General features: G+C 34.9%; 2 protein-coding genes and 1 pseudogene across 2 annotated transcripts; all 3 read left to right on the forward strand.

Moving 5' to 3' along the window:
- Positions 1-916: 916 nt before the first annotated feature.
- On the forward strand, positions 917-3040 carry LOC140842729 (SPX domain-containing protein 1-like). The gene is made up of 3 exons (XM_073210840.1): positions 917-1329; positions 1816-1942; positions 2420-3040. The coding sequence occupies exons 1-3, from the start codon at positions 1054-1056 to the stop codon at positions 2854-2856; spliced, it is 840 nt and encodes a 279-aa protein (XP_073066941.1). The 5' UTR covers positions 917-1053; the 3' UTR covers positions 2857-3040.
- A 613-nt stretch (positions 3041-3653) lies between these two features.
- On the forward strand, positions 3654-8958 carry LOC140842730 (uncharacterized; annotated as a pseudogene).
- A 1334-nt stretch (positions 8959-10292) lies between these two features.
- LOC140842731 (heme oxygenase 1, chloroplastic-like) lies at positions 10293-13284 on the forward strand. Its single transcript, XM_073210842.1, has 4 exons — positions 10293-10950; positions 11799-12022; positions 12775-12882; positions 12980-13284. The coding sequence occupies exons 1-4, from the start codon at positions 10560-10562 to the stop codon at positions 13070-13072; spliced, it is 816 nt and encodes a 271-aa protein (XP_073066943.1). The 5' UTR covers positions 10293-10559; the 3' UTR covers positions 13073-13284.
- The last annotated feature ends 710 nt before the right edge of the window (positions 13285-13994 follow it).

Genomic DNA, 13994 nt, shown 5'->3' on the forward strand with positions numbered 1-13994 from the left:
GACAATTTCATATGATTTTTTAAACATATTTGGTTGTAAATTGGATCAACATATGGTTTAATTCTTTAATGACCTTTTCTTTTCTTTCTGAATTTTGGATTAACCTATGCATTAGTGAGATATATTTGTGGAATACCGAAATCAACTTTTAACATCTACACCAAATGTTTTCTTTAGATTCATCTCACTTAATATATTATTTTTAATTTTTTTTTTCAAATAATACTAAATGATTAACACAGAATTATTTTCAATTTAAAAAAATTATTCGATTTAAAAAGAAATTTAAAGTTTAGATTTTTTTATATGTAAAATATGAAGTGATTTGATGAGATTTTTAGTAGGGTAAGAAGGGTAATTATGTAATTAAATATTTTGGTGTCATTTAAAGTAGTTATTCTAAGGATCTCACACTTAATAATATAATATAATTTATATAGATTTAAGGATATTACAGTTGGTAGAACATGTAAACGTTTGACAAGTAAATTATAAGTATGATCCTCTTATAAACAATTATCAGATGAGCATATCGCACGTGATTTTCTAACAAGCGTCAACTCGGATATTCCTCTTACAAAAATTTGTCGGATGACTATATCGTGCGTGATTTTCTAACAAGCGTCAACTCAGATATTCCCTTTAAAAAAATTTGTCGGATAAATGTATCGCACGTGATTTTCTAACAAACGTCAAGTCGGATATTTATATAATTCACAAAGAAAAATAGCTATATGTGTGGTAAAAATATTATCAGCTGAGACTCGGATCCGCCTGCAGTCTTCTTACCCATCACTGAAAGTGGCCACGTGGCATCATCTTGAGAGAGAGGATATGTTAAACTACGAAAACGTCGCCGTCTGAAAGGGAATAAAACCTATATATCTCCACAGCACAAAAGAATATCCCCAACTATACCCTTCGGATATTCTTTTTTCCTCCATTACGGTTTGTTGTATCTAAATTTTCATTCATTCTCTTCCGAAAAGAAACATACATACATATATTTGTGGCCTCGAACCTTCGAATTCTCTGTTTTTTTGTGTTGCGAACATGAAGTTTGGCAAGAGTTTGAGCAACCAGATTGAGGAGACGTTGCCGGAGTGGAGGGACAAGTTTCTCTCGTACAAGGAATTGAAGAAGCGCCTCAAGATGATCGTGCCGAAGCAGCCGTCGGCTCCCAAGAGGCGGAGAATGGACGAAGAAGGTGGAGGGAGGGATGCCATGACGGCAGAGGAGGTCGATTTCGTCAAGCTTTTGGAGGCTGAGCTCGAGAAATTTAATGTCTTCTTTGTGGAGAAGGAGGAGGAGTATATCATCAGGTTAAAGGTATTATTTTTCAAAACAGTTAATTATTTGGTTGTTGATTGGAAAGTTTGAATAGGATTTGATGATTCTTAAGTTGTGGGTAAACGTTGTCATGTCCTGAGGTTGTATTTTCTGTTTAAAGAAATGTCATGTCGATTTGCATGCATATTTTTGAGATTTGTCAGCCAATTTCTCGTTTGCCACTCCTGTCTTTCGATCTACTTCTATTGGTTTATTTGAGATCTTTGTAGTGGGCACAATTCGATTTCGTTATGTTGGAAAATTCATGAATCGTCCCTTTATGTTGGTTGTCCTCTTCATGTGGTAATCGTTGTACAATGCTTGTAAATGCCAGTTTGCGTTTTTGTCTTCAGATGTGCGAGAAAAGATCATATACTCGTTGAGTCTGTAACCATTGGTTGTTGTCAAGTGATGGAGCTAAACTGTGTGTGTTCTCAAATTTGTATTTGGTTGAGTTTGTAAATCGGTGTGCATTTTTCTTTACAGGAACTTAGGGACAGAGTGGCAATGGCTAGGAATAGTAAAGATGAGATGATTAGGATCTGGAAAGAAATCGTGGACTTTCACGGGGAGATGGTTTTGTTGGAGAACTATAGTGCTCTCAATTATACAGGTAGATATCTTGGGCCATTTCCAGCTATCATTCTTTCTCTGTGTTCATTTCTGTATTTTAGTTCTTTTACCGAAAGGCTGATTCATATATAGTTCATGATCACTGATCAGAAACATCAGTGATCTCTATCTTTTTTCTAATCAGAATACCAATTGCCAAATGCCTATCTTCTCAACTAACTAATCCCGATGCCAACAGATTACAGATTATCCAGTTATTGATTTCAGTCTAATGTAGGTTGTCATGAGATCCACAATGATTTGAATGGAGTTTTGTTGAGGTCTTTGTCCAGTATTTGGTTTAGATATCTGGGATAAGCCTGACATATAGAATAATAGACTAACCCATGATTACTAGATCAATCTCCTCGCTATCTGCTGGTCTTGTTACTGTTCAAGAAGTATTACTGTGAGCACTTCTAGTCTTCCACTATTCGAAGTTTGGAAAGTCTAAAACTTTCAACTCAATGCTTAACAGGATTGGCTAAAATATTGAAGAAATATGACAAGAGAACCGGTGCTCTTCTTCGTTTGCCTTTCATTCAAAAAGTTCTGCAGCAGCCTTTCTTTACCACCGATTTACTATATAAGCTCGTGAAAGAGTGTGAACTGATGCTAGAACGTCTCTTCCCTGCAAATGAATGCCCTGATGCTCTCGAGGCTGTTAACGGAGATGAACCATCTACTAGTTCCACCGCTGAAAAGGATAGGCTACTTCAAGGGCCGAAGGAACTTGCCGAGATCGAGTACATGGAAAGTTTATACATGAAGAGCACCCTAATCGCGTTACGAGGTTTGAAAGAAATTCGAAGTGGAAGTTCAACTGTCAGCGTTTTTTCGTTGCCACCGCTGCAAATAAGTGGACTTGAGGGTACTTTGGATAGAGTTCCTGTTATCCAACAAGTTGCCAAGTAGTGTTATATAGCCAATCCCTCCATTAATGTTCCCTTTGTTTAAGTTTGATGTTTGATCTGACTTTTGTTTCTTATTATTGTGCATTTACAACACTTGCAATGTGCAGAGGTTTAAATGTATAAAATCAGTCTCTGTTAGATTCTTGTTGTATTGCGTAATTACATGAATTTTGATTCGCTGGCTATTTTTTATTCATTTCTTACAGCATCAAATTATGAAGCTTCTTCATCAGTGTTGAAGGTACTATTTGCTAAAAGTACGTCGAAGCGTCTCAAGTTCGAGATCTAATTACGAAAAATCATCGTTCCCGGATTAGTGATACAAATATCCGGCTAAAAAGAATTCAAATGACGATCATAACAATCATCTGCGACTAAAAAAAACTTAAAGAGAGATCGAAAAACTCGGGAGGGATTCATTTTTAAAACAACTATTGTAATTATTTTTCGAATAACATTGTTTACAGTAAAGTTGCATCCAAAACTTGAAATTTCTGTTATTAATAATGTTTGCACTCGGAATTCAAATTTAAAATTTAATATGTTAGACAAAAATCTTAAATTTGAAATAAGGTCTCGAATTCGATATCCAATTATAACCGTCCCTGTCCAAACTAAAAATAAACACGACTTTAGTCACAATTGAAAACCGAATATATAATGAACAATGGCAATTAATATATATACAGAAAGTGTCGTAGAAAAAAAAATGAGACAAGCTCGTATCGAAATTGGAATAAATACATATCAATTGGTAGTCCACGTGTCATAATTAATTTTAAAAATTATAAATATTTAATATAATTTAGGATGATTAAATTTCCAAGGGACCGTTCGTTTGGTCTGTGTGGGCAGCACTGGTCTGTGAGGAGGCGATGACAATCGACGACGACAGCTCCATCTACGTCGGCGGTCTACCGTATGACACCGACGAAGAGGCTTTGCGCAAAGCATTCGACATTTTCGGCGCCGTACTTGCCGTCAAGGTCCCTTCCTCCTCCACCTCATTCTATGCGTTTCTTTGCGTACTGATTCAGCTGTTCGAATTGCCAATTGATTTCTTAATTGTGATTCTGGTTTCTGAGTTAGTTATATTTTTTGTGCATTGTACAAATTCATTATATGTTGAGGTCCAGTTTGAAGTTAATGACTGATATCTCTATGTTATTGCAACTTCATTTCGCGAAATGAAAGAAGTCAAAAACTGCTTTATTCTTTGTTCTTAGGATTCATTTATTCTTTGTTCTTTGGATTACGTTGAACTGAAGGAATGAGCTAAGGCGATGCTTTGATTGGGTCTTTAGGTTAAAACAAGCTGTTACCAAACTGAAGCAATTTTGCGTGTGATTCAATTTGTATACAATGTTTTTGAATGAGATTATGTGGATTTGATTATTTAAAAAATTCAGTCTATATTTAAAGACAATTTGATTCCCATAGGAATTGAAGTGTCTGAAATAATTTATTGACTGCTGAAGAAGTTATATGATGAGGAAAAAATATCTATATTATAATTAGTCATGCAAAGGCTTGTAGAGAAGCTGATATGGACTTAGGTGTGCAAATTTCGACTTTGTACATGTATAATTGACCGTTGCATCTTCAATTCCAAGGCAGCCTAAAAAATTAATTTGCAGAATGGTAAATCTTGTTGTATCCCCAAGCGAAATAATAAAGATTCTTTTTTAGTCCCGTTGTTCTTCTGTTTTCTAATTTGGCCTGGGCATATTGTTGAAATCCCCTTCTAATTTTCTAGCGTTCTCTCATTGAAATTCCTTTTTGACACATTTACCACCAAAATAACGGTAAGAACTAAGAACATAGCGATGTTTTATTTGCCTCAAAGTCTGTCTCAGATCAGTGCATCAATAATTTTTTTATTTTTTATTTTTATTGTATTCTTTGTTGCATTATCTTCAGTTTAAAGAACATATGTTGAAATAAATGATTTAGTTTTTACAGATAATCAATGACCGCTCTTCTGGTGGAAAATGCTATGGATTTGTTACTTTTGCTAACCCTAGATCAGCAACGCAAGCTATCAAGGAAATGGATGGCAAGGTGCTTTTCTCTCTCCTTCATTCTGTTTGACATCTCATGTTTATTTGTGTTATTTCCTAGACATTGGGGAATAAGCTTCTTCCATTTATTTGCAGTTACAAAACTTTTTTCCATTGTTAATTCTTCTGAATATTTGATGTAATAAATCCTTTATTCAGACCATTGATGGAAGAGTTGTGAAGGTAAGTGACGTGAGGACCAGAGGCTGGAGACCAAATTTAAACCGTGAGAGCTTTCGACGTGATGTGCAGAGGGGTTTTGCCAGCGACAGAGATAGAGATCATGGAAGAAATGATAGTCACTATAGGCACAATCAGCGGGGTGGACATAGGGAAAGGTCTTTGGACTATGACCAAGACAAGGAGATAGATCAGAGTCATGTACGCAGTTATGATCGTATAAAGGATCGCTATTTGGATGAATAGAGATTTCTGGACAATGATAGTCATATGGATGGTGTTGAGAAGGAGCTGGAGAGGAAGCGAGAGCGTGAGTGGGAAAGAGACAGCGGTGAAAATATCGAGGAGCAGAGGAACAACGGTCATCATAAAACTGGAGTAAAGGATAAACGTCAAGATCCTCACCTGGTGAATAGGTATAACTGTTATTGTTGATAATAATGGCTGACGAGTTTGAGAACATAGATTGTTTGGAATTAATCCCCACACTTTACTAGATTTTTTGGAAATCATCAAGAGCCTCACTTGGTGAATTGGTGCTGAATCTATTTTTTTTCAGTTTAATTTATTTTATGACAAGCTGCTACTAGTGTTCTAATGAAGTATCCGTAAGCAGATCTGGTTTTGACAACCATGCAAATAGAGAGCTTTCATCAGAATCATTCAATGATCAGGATCAGGTTGAGTTTATTGTTCTTTTGCTTAGATATATTATAGGGGTAAATTTTGTTTTTAAAATTTTGCTTGAGTTATAGAATTTTATGTGTCAACAGGTCGAGAGCAAATTGGCAATTTCAAGCCAGAATCTTGAAGAACTTCAAATGGAGGTCTACATTTTCTTAATTGAGTTAAACCTGAGAATATGTTGTATAATGCTTCTGACATTGCTGTAGGTCGGGATCTCATGTTTTGGGTGGTGGGGCTTGCATTCTAATTTGATTATTTTTTGCTAGTTAGGATTGCATTCTAATCTGATTATTTTTGGCTAGTTAGGATTTCATTATCATTTGATTATTTCCTGGGACGTTATTCACTAGAATTTGAGATATGCATATGGCCTAGCTATTAGGTTGTCTTTTACTGCAAGTGTTCTATTAGTGCTTTGAAAGCCCTCATATATACGCTTCAGTTTCAGAAGATATCTTGGCCTTAAACATCAGCAATCGTGCATAGTGTCTAACATGTTGATGAGTACTAGGAAATGCGGATATCTTTCATTGTATAAAGTAGCTCTTGTTCATTTGATAAAGGTTTAGTCTTCATGTAACATTTCTCTCGTTTTGAAGATTTTGTTAGGCAGCCTATTTTAATAATTTTACTGTAAGAAGGTGAGATTAAGATCAGAATAATTTTTTTCCCTTTTGTGTATCATTATCATATTATGATATGTTATTTGTCCAACATATTGGGTTGAAACCTGCCTTAATTCTTATCCCTGTATGCAGCTTTTAAAATGCATCTAAATGGGTAACAACTAAATAGGCAATTACCCAATCCGTCCATTTTAAAATTTTTATGCGGTGGATATTGAATTGGTTTAACGTGCCATGGACGACAGCAAACTATGGGAGTGGAGTGGACGGCGGATGTGGTGTGGACAGAAAGCCTCTGGTGGATTGACAGTATACAGAAGAGTCATGGTGGTAGATTGAAGAGGGAACGGACAACACCAGTGGTTGTGGTTGGATTAAAACTTAGGCATAACTGGCCTATTTAGTTTTCATCGATGTGTTTTTGTATTTGCCCAGTAAAGATGAGTGGATTTGGTTGGTATTTTTACCTGTACTTCACCTTTCTCACACAATTACCTGCCTCATAAATTGGTTTAGATTTGGTTGCGGCTAGTTTCACGTGGAATGTTTTCCCTGAAGTCGAATTTTGACTATGCTCACTTGCTGGAATGTACAGTATCATTGCCATATTCTGAAGCACATTCAACCTCTGGTCTGCAATGAAACATAGTGCATACACACATATTTTAGCATGCAATTATTTTGTTATTTGAGAGAAGCATAAACTCATTCTGTTACCTATAATGAATCACTAAATCTTTTATCTCCAGTTGTTTGAATCTGTAATTAGTAGGGCTCTGGATCAAAAAATTTGGAGATTGTTAGTCAGTTGGCCCTCTATTCTTGTTCTGCGAATCTTCGTCCCATTTCATATTACTGTAGAAAATAATGCTCCACTCATTCAATCAGACATCTCATATGCGAGGAGTGGCCGCAGACCAACAAGTAGCAGTTTCTGAGTTACGGGAAAAATGCCAGGTATTAATTTTTGCATTGATAAAGTTTTGATTTTCTGGAGTTTCCAAATTTAAAGTTCCGTTGTTGTGGTTGCTCTATGTTTCCTTATGAAAGAATATTCCTGTTCCTATAGAAATTGGAGGATTCATTAATCACAGCAAAAAAGCTTACGTCACATCTACATCAACAATCAGCAAAGGTAATGCTTGATATATCAGGCATCAATTTTTCCTTCCCGGTAAAAATGTTTAAATTTTGTCATCATCTTTCCTGAATATTACAATCGTGCAGTTGCATAAATCTTATCTACAAGTGAGAGACTATGACGAGAGACTCAAAAGCTCTGAACAAGAACTCCAGGTTAGCATCCTATATATGTCTATCTGTGCATTTGCAAATCTACGCAATGGCTTTGGTCACTGTGATGTTCCCCGTGTGTCTTAGTTTTTTGCAGTTAAAAATTATATAGTTATTTTTTATGAACCTTTGGCTTTAAGTTTTAATAAGGTAGCGTAAAGCTTATAATTTCAGTTATAGTTCTTTTGATTGGAAAATCCTGTTTATCTTACTTCGTTAGCTACTATGTTCGGCAAGAACTGGTGAGAATGAAGAAAACTCCATCTATGAATCAAGTTTCCTGGTGATAGATGAGAAATCAACCTCGTAGGGGCTTTAGCAGCATGTGGAGGTGAATTCTCTTATAGCCTAATCTACGCCTAGGAAACTAGTTTGGCTGAACGTGTAATTAAAATGATGTGAGATGAAGGATGTTATGTTTGGCTGAACGTGTAATTAAAATGATTTCAAATCCATTTATTGGGAAAATATTTAAACAAGTTGACTCGACTTCTATCGATAATTTGAAACTTTATAACCCCAAATTCACCCATCCAAGTACAGTCTTGGGAAAATCTTTTTAACACTCAGTGACTGAGATGTACAATGTTAGTGAGCAAAACTGTAAACTCTATTATTTTTTGAAGAGTAAAACTGTTGTTCTTTGAACAAAAGTGTTGGTGTCACTGGAGCATGGTATCAAGAGCATTATTTACTTCCTGGGATTAAATAAGGTCCATTGGTTAGTAATTGCAGGGATCATGTATGATTTACTTGAACGTTTAAGGGATCATATTAAATTTACATAATCCACCTATAACCATCGGTGTTAGTTGTACCCTTGTAAACATATCCCTGTAGAATCTAAATGTCATTCGTTGCCAGAGTTCCACCTTGTCCACCTCCTACCCCAGAAATATCATTATGAAGTATGATGTGATTCTGAGGAGTTAACTCGAACTTATTGCTTGCAGTTACTAGTAGAATCGACCTCGATGGAGTTGGGAAAGGACGGAGTCATAGTTGATGCGATATTTTAGAGTTAAATCAGACTTAAGCTCCTTGGCTTGGTGTGGTTATGGCTACAAACAAAACTTGTATCTCTTTTCTTGAAAGCACTTCCATCAGGTTTACACACTTTTTATTTATTTATTTATAATTTGGATGGATATGATGGTAGAATCCTCGAATCAAATCTAAATAGATAATATTGTTTACTTTATTTTATAATCATGTAGAAATTATAACTTTTGTGAATTCGAACATAGCTTTGTGATTCGTCTCTCATTTTAAATAAACTAATTTTGTATCAAACAGACAATGTAACATGACGAATTAATTATGATTAAAATGATTGGATTCAAATTTTACTTAATGCAAGTGAAAAATTGATTAACAAACCGATATAACAAAGAGCAAATCGTCGTTTGGCTTAGAGTAGGATTATATTGGTATCTCCTTCAATTAATAAATCAAGATTATGTTAGGTGTAGAGTCTATCAAGAGAGATAAAGTTGTGTACAACCATTGGCCATAAGCATTGCAACAAAAATTTGTGTGGGACGGTTTCACGGATCGTATTTTGTAAGACAGAGTGAGACCGTCTCACAAAAGGCATGTTCAATACACTACATAGACCAAATCATCCTCAAATAAAACACTGAGGCTGCACAAAATAAACCTTGATTGAATAACAAGAATATGCATTGCCCTCTATGAGTCGTTGTCATTTAGTCTTTTATTTCCTTTCACCAAGTAAATAAAATCAACAAAGGTCATGAAATATTATAGTAAATTAATTTAAAAAATGGAAAATTGTCCTACCAATCATAACAAAATTGACACAAGAATGTATCATTAATCCTATCGATCAAATGCAAAGATACGTCAATCCAAAACAAGTTCAACAAGTTATATATTACTTGTTAGGGAAACACTCCAGACTTATATATCAAATATACCGAAGTTCGATGATCCATTTATATTAGTCATATCAATCATGAGACATAGACATGCAGATCTAAGGCAAATTGAACAAGTTAATATCAAATGTTTTTTTTTAAAGAATCGTCATATTTATCAAATAAAGCAAAGTTGGATTATGTTCGTCGTAATTACCGTTTTTGATAATAAACAAAGATAAATTATCCAATTAGACACTAATAATTGTCCTATTCATGTTTTATTGCTTTCTCTTCTTCCTTTTTTTTTAAAAAAAAAAGATTAACATGGTTTTATAACTCTCCCATAAATTCTCTTAAAAACTAGAAGAAAAAGCTCCTTTTTAGCTACTTTATCTAAATATAAAATGAATAATATTAAAGGTATTATTCATATATGATTACAGCGATATTTAAAATCATCATATCATGATATTTTATTATTTTATCGCGAGAATTTTTATTCAATATATAGTGAGATTTTGACAAAGTGAATTTTTGAATTGAATTTTTTTTGTTGTACATGCAGGGACGGAGCCCACCTCAGCCCAGACTACAATTTTGGACTTAATTAGAAATATGGATTGAGATTTTTTTTTTTAACCTAGTATTTTTAATTTTATTAAAAAATGTTAACCTAATTTGATAGTTAATTCTTGAGAGTTTTTTCAGCCGCGAGCGTCGTCGTATAACTCCTTCTCCCATCCCATCCGGAGCTGCCCCCGCCGCCTGATTGTAGAAAATGGAGAATCTATCCATTTCCATGGAAGAACAAACTTTTTGTACTAGCTAGTACCATACTTCTCTCAGTTTCGATTTACCTTTTCTTCATACATACATATATCCATTTTCATCACTCTTTTCTGGTCTTTTACTCAACAAGAATCTTAATTTAACCCGCCTCTGTAATTCCTGATTCAACACGCTTGCTCTCTTGCGATGGCTTCTATAACACCCACCTCGCAATCACAGTTTTTCAAGAAAGCTCAACTTTCTATTTCCAAACAACCTCCGACTCGATTTTTGTCTCTGCCCATCTCGATTCTTTCCGTGAAGAAGGCAAGGATGGTGGTTACCTCAGCAACTGCGGCTGCGGAGAAGCACAAGAAAAGGTATCCGGGTGAGGCTAAGGGGTTTGTGGAGGAAATGAGATTTGTGGCTATGAAACTGCACACTAGGGACCAAGCTAAGGAAGGGGAGAAGGAGCCAGAGGGGCAGCCTGTGGCTAAATGGGACCCCACCATTGAGGGGTACTTGAAGTTTTTGGTGGATAGCAAGCATGTTTATGAAACTCTCGAGAAGATTGTGGAGAGAGCTTCATTCCCCGAATGTGAGTATGTTCTATCAAGTTGTGTTATTTGTGCGTTTGTTTGCTTCTTGGTCAGTCGTGTTATTTGTGCTAGCCTTATTAGTTTGAATTTTGCCGTTGCTTGAGGAATTAGAACATGGAAGTTTCAATGCATGTATCAGCCTTTTTAGTAGATATATTTTATGTGTTAACGTCGGTCTTCGAAATTGTGGCTTGTCCGAAGGGAAATAAATGATCATTGATGTTTCATTCATCTGATCATTTGCTGATCGTGCTCGTTTGTTGTTTATGATATGTGTACGTTTCCGCTATGGACTTCTTCTATATTGCTTATTTTTCTCATTAATCCTTATCTTTTCTACTTGTTTCGGACATGGCCTAAACATTTGACTTTCATAAATGATAAAAGGGAAAGCTTTGTAATCAATGGCTTAACTGTGTATGTTTTTCGCTGACATTAAAGTGAATTTGAAGATTAAGAGAAGAGAATATTAGCTGGTTGCTCATAATAGAGCAATCATGAGGAATTAGGAAGAAACACATTATGGAGTTCTTGAAATACTGCAAATTTCGTCACTTTTGGGTTTGTGTTCCTAATATGTGATATCATCATTGCAGCTACATAGTTGTTTGTTGACTTCGGTTGTACTTGTTGTGGTGAAGACATAATATTCACCTTGTTAATCAACCTGTTCCAAGAAAAAATTGTTTGTTTGCATGAAAGATTGCAAATTGAACTTCACGTTAGTTATAAAATGTTCTTGACTGATTTTTCTGTATTCGTAATAATGACGAAGAGCTTTTAGTTGCTTAACTTTTGTATGTGTCATGCGATTTCTAAGTTAAATGCAATTTTTTTTAATTTTCAGATGCAGAATTCCGGAACACAGGTCTAGAAAGATCAGAATGCCTTGCAAAAGACTTGGAATGGTTTAGGCAGCAAGGCCATATTATACCAGAACCATCGTCCCCAGGTGTTACTTATGCTGAGTATCTTGAAGAATTATCGGAAAAAGATCCTCAGGCATTCCTTTGCCATTTCTACAACACATACTTTGCTCACTCGGCTGGTGGCAGGATGATTGGAAGAAAGGTTATAATACTTTGTGAAAAATTCTAATTTCCTGAACTTGAAAATGCTAGCCGTCCTAACAATGCTCTTTTGTTAAGTTATGCATGTTTCTATATTTTGTACATCATGTTTGGTGACTAAATTAATCAGTATATAACTGGATAAAAAATAATACGTTAAATGAAATCTTAGCCAATCTTGAGCTTCAGATAAGGGGGAAAGAGATGAACTTGGTGCTTAATATGAGCTTCTGGATCCCTTCTGGCTTCTACCACCTGAAAAATGATCTCATCACTCATTTTAGCTTTTCCCTTCGTTTGATATTATACTTCCTCACATCATACTTAACATCACTTCATTTTAACCATTATCTAGCAAATTACGCCTTTTGAACCTCTGTAAAAAGAAGAAAATTGATTGCATGAGCTTTCTGCTTAGGAATAAAAATTAAAGGATTGTAAGTTGGCTTCCATTGTCAACATATAGGTGTTTTTTAAGTTTGAGAATGTTGAGAGTGAAATCAAAGACTGATATTTATAAATCAGTTGTGATGGATGGTAGTTCGTGATGGAGCTTGTTGTGCCATTGGTCTGCATGCTTGAGGGTCATTGTCTAAGTAGTTGTGGAGTATATCTTCTGAGTGTAACTAAATTCTGATAAATCTATGCTCAACACCGAGGATGGAATTCATCTCGATTTGGTGTCCAGCGCAACTTGTTATTATTATCGTTACCCGTCTGAGATACACTTTTAGTTATCTTCTTTCTCATCAGGTGGCTGAGAAGATCCTCGATGGCAAAGAATTGGAGTTCTACAAATGGGATGGAGACCTCTCCCAACTATTGCAGAATGTTCGCGACAAGCTAAATAATGTTGCCCAAGTAAAATCTTGTTCGTAATTCTGAGGCAAAAATTTCAGCATCTACGAGACCATATCATTTCATTTTATAGATGTTTTTTCTCCTGAAATTTATGCAGAACTGGACGAGGGAGGAGAAGGATCATTGCCTTGAAGAAACTGAGAAATCATTTAAATTTTCGGGGACGATTCTCCGATTAATACTATCTTGATGTGGGAACATGCAATTTCCAGTCTCTGGTATTTCCAGATTCACTCTTCCTGTATACGAGTTTTATCATAAATATGCTGGGCGTGGACAGAAGAACTACATAATCAAGCATTTTCTAGACCCACTTTCGACCAAAACCGACAAATCAATGCCCATCAAACTGTTTGTAATAATCTTATCCAATGTTAGCAAATTTCAATTTACACTCTTTCATTATTGTGGTTGACAAAATATTGTTCCTTGGAAATATGAAACCAGACGGGGAAAAGGCCAAACTGAGAATGCAGAGAAGAGAGAAAAATATGTGTCCATTTCTATTCTATTTTATTTATTTTTATTAAAGAGAAGAGAAAACTGCTAAAAATATGTGAATTTTTCATTTGTGCTTTTATATTTTTCAAAAGAAAATTTGTGCTTTTTATATTAAATATGAAGTATTAATTCACTCGAATGTTTTCACAGCTCAATTGTTTGATTTGTTCGAACAATCATGGAATTTTTGGATTTCAAATTACTCAACTAGCATTCAGGTTGTATATTGTTCATTTTGACGGATTTTAAATTATGGTTTGATTTGGAGGGAGAAATATGATTTGTAGAAGAATTTGCGGAATTGATTTCAAATAAGATTTGGATCATCTACTGTGATTGAAAAATATTAATTTAAATGTATATACAATTAAATTCAAAATCAATCATTCTTGGTATACATATCACGCACGAAATACCTTATTTCAAATAATATTTTATTTATTTAGATTTTTTTTAGTTAGATGAGAAGATTGTTATAATTGAATCTCAAATCCGATCATTCAAGTGTCTTAGTGCCAGATGTGCAACGAGCCAACATTTATTCAGATTAATTATATGTGCTTTTCTATGTAATGCTGAAGAATATAAATAATCAGACGTTCATGTATATG

This window comes from Primulina eburnea, chromosome 10, assembly GCF_022965805.1.
Source record: "Primulina eburnea isolate SZY01 chromosome 10, ASM2296580v1, whole genome shotgun sequence".
Lineage (NCBI taxonomy): Eukaryota > Viridiplantae > Streptophyta > Magnoliopsida > Lamiales > Gesneriaceae > Primulina > Primulina eburnea.

Coding starts and splice junctions, on each gene's coding strand:
- LOC140842729 (XM_073210840.1), top strand. CDS start 1,054: ATGAAGTTTGGCAAGAGTTTGAGCAACCAGATTGAGGAGACGTTGCCG. Junction 1,330..1,815: donor AGTATATCATCAGGTTAAAG/GTATTATTTTTC, acceptor TTTTCTTTACAG/GAACTTAGGGACAGAGTGGC. Junction 1,943..2,419: donor TAGTGCTCTCAATTATACAG/GTAGATATCTTG, acceptor AATGCTTAACAG/GATTGGCTAAAATATTGAAG.
- LOC140842731 (XM_073210842.1), top strand. CDS start 10,560: ATGGCTTCTATAACACCCACCTCGCAATCACAGTTTTTCAAGAAAGCT. Junction 10,951..11,798: donor GAGAGCTTCATTCCCCGAAT/GTGAGTATGTTC, acceptor TTTAATTTTCAG/ATGCAGAATTCCGGAACACA. Junction 12,883..12,979: donor AGCTAAATAATGTTGCCCAA/GTAAAATCTTGT, acceptor AAATTTATGCAG/AACTGGACGAGGGAGGAGAA.